Source organism: Oncorhynchus kisutch, unplaced genomic scaffold (assembly GCF_002021735.2).
Source record: "Oncorhynchus kisutch isolate 150728-3 unplaced genomic scaffold, Okis_V2 Okis07a-Okis12b_hom, whole genome shotgun sequence".
NCBI lineage: Eukaryota > Metazoa > Chordata > Actinopteri > Salmoniformes > Salmonidae > Oncorhynchus > Oncorhynchus kisutch.
Window position 1 is genome coordinate 6,217,087 of NW_022261984.1, and position 7,500 is coordinate 6,224,586.

The window sequence follows — 7,500 nt, forward strand, 5'->3', positions numbered from 1 at the left end:
TCTCTCTCTCCTCTCTCTCTCTCTCTCTCTCTCTCTCTCTCCCCTTCTACTCTCTCTCTCCTCTCTCTCTCTCTCTCTCTCTCTCTCTCTCTCTCTCTCTCTCTCTCTCTCTCTCTCTCTCTCTCTCTCTCTCTCTCTCTCTCTCTTCTCTCTCTCTCTCTCTCTCTCTCTCCCTCTCTCTCTCTCTCTCCTCTCTCTCTCTCTCTCTCTCTCTCTCTCTCTCTCTCTCTCTCTCTCCCTCTCTCTCTCTCTCTCCCCCTCTCTTCTCCTCTCTCCCCTCTCTCTCTCTCTTCTCTCTCTCTCCTTCTCTCCCTCTCTCTCTCTCTCTCCCACCCTCTCTCTCTCTCTCTCTCTCTCTCTCTCCCTCTCTCTCTATCCCACTCTCCGCTCTATCCCTCTCTCTTCTCTCTCGATATTATAGATATTTATATAAGGACAGCCGTGTGAGTGAAGTGTGGATTAAATAAATTACTGATTTACTGATTGAAATCCAAGATCTCACATTTTCTTTAGTAAAAACTAAAACCTTTTTGTATATTTCTTTCGTTTACAACATCCATTTATTTTATTAATGCTCACATTTGATTGCTTCTGTGCGCAAATAATTGTTGGTATTGCTAGGGCATTGTGGACGGTTGTTTTTTGCCACTGAATCCAAAGTTCAAAGTTCAAATCCAATGATAGAAAGTTGTTTTTGATAGTTTAGTCTCAACCTTTACCCTTAACCACTCAGAGTTTATACCTAACCCTTAATAAATTGGAGTTCATTCCTGAACCCTAAACACTTTGACATTTGAACTTTGGAACAACTGTACTATATCCTGTTCCTGTGAGTATGGCTGCAGTCTGGTAGAGAACGACCAGACTGTTACTGAGGGATAGAGGAGAGGACAGGACACACACACACACACACACACACACACACACACACACACACACACACACACACACACACACACACACACAGACACACACACACACACACACACACACACACACACACACACACACACACACACACACACACACACACACACACACACACACACACACACACATATACACACACACACACAAAGAGAGAGATTCACACATACAGAGAGAGAGAGAGAGAGACACACACACACAGACACACACACACACACACACACACACACAGACACACAGAGATAGACACACACACACATAGTTAGAGGCTTGAGAAGAGGACAGAACATGATGTACTGTCTAGGGGTGTTTCCCCTTCCATGTCTCTCAACCCTACTGCTCCCCATGAGACGTGTGTGTGTGTGTCTTTGTGTGTGTGTGTGTGTGTGTGTGTCTCTGTGTCTCTGTGTCTGTGTGTCTGTGTGTCTGTGTGTCTGTGTGTGTGTGTATGCAGCCCTCCAGAGGAACGTTAGAGGCTGGCGGGCCATCTTCTTAAAAATGTGTGTGTCTTTCTGTGCTTCTGTGTGTGTGTCTTTCTGTGTGTGTGTCTTTCTGTGTGTATGTGTGTGTGTGTGTGTGTGTCTTTCTGTGTGTGTGTCTTTCTGTGTGTGTGTGTGTGTGTGTGTGTGTGTGTGTGTGTGTCTTTCTGTGCTTGTGTGTGTGTGTAGCCCAGTCCATTTTCTGTATGGCTGGATATGTGGAGCTGCCGTGACGATGGTAGTGAGAGAGAGAGGTTATTATCAATGACCTTTGAACTGGCCCCGTCCATGTTTGGAACTCTTAAAATGTCTGCCGCAACTCATGTTACATTGGTGCTGGGATCCAGAGGAACATGCTAAAAGCTTTAGCGACCTCTCTCTCGATCTCTCTAAACCCCCCACCCCCCTCTCTCGATCTCTCTCTCTTTCCCTCTCTACCCCCGCTCTCTCTCTCTCTCTCTCTCTATCGCTCTCTCTTTCCCTCTCTACCCCCGCTCTCTCTCTCTCTCTCTCTCTCTCTCTCTATCGCTCTCTCGATCTCTCTTCGCCTCTCCCCCCCATCTCTCTCTCTCTCCGTCTATTTCTCTCTCTCTCTCTCTCTCTCTATCGCTCTCTCGATCTCTCTTCGCCTCTCCCCCCCATCTCTCTCTCTCTCCGTCTATTTCTCTCTCAATCTCTCTGTCTATCTCTATCTCTCTCGATCTCTCTGTCTCCCTCTCGATCTCTCTTCTCCCCCCCTCTCTCTCTCTCTGTCTATCTCTCGCTGTCTCTCTGTCCATCTCTCTTCTTCTCTCTCTGTCTCTCTCTCTAAATCCGTCCTGCCCTCTGTCTCTGTCACAGACCCATGTCATAGATTGGTGTAGGATGGCTCTGCATTGGATGGCTGCTGTTTTATGGACTATTGTGTGTGTTGTTGTTGAAGAACTGTAGTATGGTGTGTTTCTCTGAGTCGTGGCTGAACAAGGACATGGATAATATACAGTGCGTTCAGAAAGTACTCAGACCCCTTTAGTGTTTCCACATTTCCTTACGTTATTCCTCATCAATCTACACACAAGGCCCCATAATGACAAAGCAAAAACATGTTTTTAGAACATTTTGCAAATGTATTAAAAGTACAAAACAGAAATATCTTAGTTACGTTCAGACTCTGTATACCACCACAAACCGCTGCTGCACCAAGACCGTACTCAACGAGCTGGATATGGCCATTAGCAAACAAGAACATGGGAAATCTGTTTTACCTCATTTTAACTAGCATGTCACCGGTGCAACTAGAGGAGACAAAACTCTAGATCATCTTTACTCTACAGACAGCGATGCTTACAAAACTCTAGATTACCTTTACTCTACAGACAGCAATGCTTACAAAACTCTAGATCATCTTTACTCCACACACAGCGATGCTTACAAAACTCTAGATCATCTTTACTCCACACAGCGATGCTTACAAAACTCTAGATCATCTTTACTCCACACACAGCAATGCTTACAAAACTCTAGATCATCTTTACTCCACACACAGCGATGCTTACAAAACTCTAGATCATCTTTACTCCACACAGCGATGCTTACAAAACTCTAGATCATCTTTACTCCACACACAGCGATGCTTACAAAACTCTAGATCATCTTTACTCCACACAGCGATGCTTACAAAACTCTAGATCATCTTTACTCCACACACAGCGATGCTTACAAAACTCTAGATCATCTTTACTCCACACAGCGATGCTTACAAAACTCTAGATCATCTTTACTCCACACAGCGATGCTTACAAAACTCTAGATCATCTTTACTCCACACAGCGATGCTTACAAAACTCTAGATCATCTTTACTCCACACAGCGATGCTTACAAAACTCTAGATAATCTTTACTCCACACAGCGATGCTTACAAAACTCTAGATCATCTTTACTCCACACTCAGCGATGCCTACAAAACTCTAGATCATCTTTACTCCACGCTGCGATGCTTACAAAAACTCTAGATCATCTTTACTCCACACTCAGCGATGCTTACAAAACTCTAGATCATCTTTACTCCACACACAGCGATGCTTACAAAACTCTAGATCATCTTTACTCCACGCTGCGATGCTTACAAAACTCTAGATCATCTTTACTCCACACAGCGATGCTTACAAAACTCTAGATCATCTTTACTCCACACAGCGATGCTTACAAAACTCTAGATCATCTTTACTCCACACAGCGATGCTTACAAACTCTAGATCATCTTTACTCCACACAGCGATGTTTACAAAACTCTAGATCATCTTTACTCCACACTCAGCGATGCCTACAAAACTCTAGATCATCTTTACTCCACACACAGCGATGCTTACAAAACTCTAGATCATCTTTACTCCACACACAGCGATGCTTACAAAACTCTAGATCATCTTTACTCCACACACAGCGATGCTTACAAAACTCTAGATCATCTTTACTCCACACACAGCGATGCTTACAAAACTCTAGATCATCTTTACTCCACACAGCGATGCTTACAAAACTCTAGATCATCTTTACTCCACGCTGCGATGCTTACAAAATTCTCACTCACTCTCCATTTGGCAAATCTAACCACAAGTCCAACCTCCTGATTCCTGCTTACAAGCAAAAACTCAAACAGGAAGTTCCAGTGACACGCTCAAGAAGGAAGTGGTCCAATGAACGGTTGCTAAGCTACAGGACTGTTTCGCTAGCACAGACTGGAATATGTTCCGGGATTCATCCGATGACATTGAGGAGTAATACCACCTCAGTCATCAAATGTATTAATACATTTAATAAGTGCATCGATGATGTCATCCCCACAGTGACCGTACGTACATTTCCCATCCAGAAGCCATGGATTACAGGCAACATCCACACTGAGCTAAAGGCTTGAGCTGCCGCTTTCAAGGAGCTTGACACTAATCCAGACACTTATAAGAAATCACTCTACAACCTCCGCTGAGCCGTCAAACAGAGAAAATGTCAATACAGGACTAAGATCGAATCCTACTACTACGCCGGCTCTGATGCTCGTCGGATGCAAAAGAGAAACCAAGCCGTGAGCTGCCCTGTTGCGAGAGCCTGCCAAATGCCTTCCAAGCTCGTTTCGAGGCGAGCAACACTGAATCATGCATGAGAACACCAGCTGTTCTGGATGACTGTGTGATCATGCTCTCTGTAGCCGATGTGAGTAAGATCTTTAAATAGGTTAACATTCACATTCCTCTCTCTGTGTCTCTGTTAGTGACACAGTCTGATTCTGGGTTCAGCTGCTATGTTGGTAAACTTGACCAAATACAATCAAAGGATCAACAGTGAGTGAAGTGAATTGTAATTTTTCAGTTTTGCTAACAGCAGGTGACACCAAGACATAGAAACAGGAAAAGGGTCTGTATACTGATTCTATTTATCTTCTTTCTCTCTCTTCAACCCCTCCCCCTCTCCCCCCCCCCTCCCCCTCTCCTTCTCCATTTCTTTCCAACTCCCCCTTTCCCTCTCCCCTCCCCTCCCACTCTCCTCTCCCCCTCTCCTCCATTTCTTTCCTACCCCCTCTCTCCTCCCTCCAGACTGCTTCTCCTCTAAAGGGGAGGACAGGTTGTTCAGGAGGCTGTTCCGGAGGTACAACCAGTTTATCAGGCCGGTGGAGAACGTCTCAGACCCCGTCACCGTGGAGTTTGAGGTTTCCATGTCACAGCTCGTAAAAGTGGTAAGTCACACACACACACAGATGTACACACACAGGCACGCATGCACACACAAATACACACAAACAAGAGTGAATGCACACACGTACCTGAGCATACACACAGAAACACACCATGTACCGTGCACAGATACACACACAAACACAAACACACACCCACATTCCATTAGCTTTTCTCTGATGAATGAGAGTAATGTGGTCAGAATCTAATCTCACTAAAAGTGCCCACTCAGCTGAGTGTGTGTGTGTGTGTGCGTGTGTGTGTGTGTGTGTGTGTGTGTGTGTGTGTGTGTGTGTGTGTGTGTGTGTGTGTGTGTGTGTGTGTGTGTCTGTGTGTGTGTGTCTGTGTGTGTGTCTGTCTGTGTCTGTGTCTGTGTCTGTGTCTGTGTCTGTGTCTGTGTGTGTGTGTGTGTGTGTGTGTGTGTGTACCTGCACTCATCTGCTCTGTGAATAATGCCCCTGCTTTAGTCAGATTAGATTTCTCTCACGTAAAGAACAGAATAGAGGACAAAGGCCACCTTGGGAAGATAACAAAGGCTGGTTCAAAGTGAATGAAACAATCAGGTTATAAATCTATTGTCAGGGTAAAGCTTGGATTAAGACCAATATGCAGGTGGGCAGTTTACTGCTATGACGATTAGGAATGAGTGACACATCAGCACTGTCAGCAGATGATCTTAGGTCCGTGTGTGTGTGTGCCTGCCTGTGTGTGTTGAGGGGAACAGGGTCATTGACTTCCACCTGAATACTACTACTGCAGCTGTCAGCCATTCAGGCCTGTTAGTCGGTTATTTACATGTTTTTAATTGAACCGTTATTTAACTAGGCAAGTCAGTTCAGAACAAATTGTTGTTTACAATCACGGCCTACACCGGCCAAACATGGACGATGCTGTATGGGACTCCCAATGACGGCCTACACCGGCCAAACATGGACGATGCTGTATGGGACTCCCAATGACGGCCTACACCGGCCAAACATGGACGACGCTGGGCCAATTGTGCGCCGCTGTATGGGACTCCCAATGACGGCCGGTTGTGATACAGCCTGGTAGTCATTCTGTCATGTCAGTCAAACCAAGCCTTAAGAATGGGAGGGAAAGGATAAGAGATAGAGGCTCAAATCCATTCTAATTCTACCCCAGTTAAAATTCTAATTCTACCCCAGTTACAATTCTAATTCTACCCAAGTTACAATTCTAATTCTACCCCAGTTACAATTCTAATTCTACCCAAGTTACAATTCTAATTCTACCCCAGTTACAATTCTAATTCTACCCAAGTTACAATTCTAATTCTACCCCAGTTACAATTCTAATTCTACCCCAGTTACAATTCTAATTCTACCCCAGTTACAATTCTAATTCTACCCCAGTTACAATTCTAATTCTACCCCAGTTACAATTCTAATTATACCCCAGTTACAATTCTAATTCCACTCCAGTTACAATTCTAATTCTACCCATATATAGGGAATATTTAGTTAAGTAGTGCACTATATAGGGAATAGGTAGTTAAGTAGTGCACTATATAGGGAATAGGTAGTTAAGTAGTTCACTATATAGGGAATGGGTAGTTATGAAGTGCTCTATATAGGGAATAGGTAGTTAAGTAGTGCACTATATAGGGAATAGGTAGTTAAGTAGTGCTCTATGTAGGGAATAGGTAGTTAAGTAGTGCTCTATGTAGGGAATAGGTAGTTAAGTAGTGCTCTATATAGGGAATAGGTAGTTAAGTAGTGCTCTATGTAGGGAATAGGTAGTTAAGTAGTGCTCTATGTAGGGAATAGGTAGTTAAGTAGTGCTCTATGTAGGGAATAGGTAGTTAAGTAGTGCTCTATATAGGGAATAGGTAGTTAAGTAGTGCTCTATGTAGGGAATAGGTAGTTAAGTAGTGCTCTATGTAGGGAATAGGTAGTTATGAAGTGCTCTATGTAGGGAATAGGTAGTTATGAAGTGCTCTATGTAGGGAATAGGGACGCAGCTGAGTTTTTCAGTTGTTAGAGGTGACATTTAATAAGATTACTCCCACTGTTTTGACTGGTTATCTGACTGCGGTGGCTGTGTATGGCACAAATAGGAATAGTACACACACAGTCATTGCACAAACACACACACACTGCCGTAAGCTAACCTATGGTCTGTTTCTTGTCTGTAGGATGAAGTGAATCAGATCATGGAGACAAATCTGTGGCTGAGACACGTAAGTACACACACACACACACACACACACACACACACACACACACACGCACACAACAATGATCTTATTGATGACTAATATGTTCCCTCAGAGGTCTACTAGGGGATGGGGTGAGGCAGGGATGGGGTGAGGCAGGGAGGGGAGGGAGGGAGCTGTCTGATTTTATTCATGTCAAACATCAATATG

The 7,500-nt window shown here is 44.2% G+C and overlaps 1 protein-coding gene across 2 annotated transcripts in view; it reads left to right on the forward strand.

Moving 5' to 3' along the window:
- Window positions 1–7,500, forward strand: part of LOC109885612 (neuronal acetylcholine receptor subunit alpha-3) — a 36,833-nt gene that overhangs the window by 12,301 nt on the left and 17,032 nt on the right. For both annotated transcript variants that reach the window (XM_031814954.1, XM_031814955.1), the window contains exons 2-3: window positions 4,977–5,116; window positions 7,270–7,314. In XM_031814954.1, coding sequence (XP_031670814.1) covers window positions 4,977–5,116; window positions 7,270–7,314 — 185 coding nt within the window. The remainder of the gene's footprint in view (window positions 1–4,976; window positions 5,117–7,269; window positions 7,315–7,500) is intronic.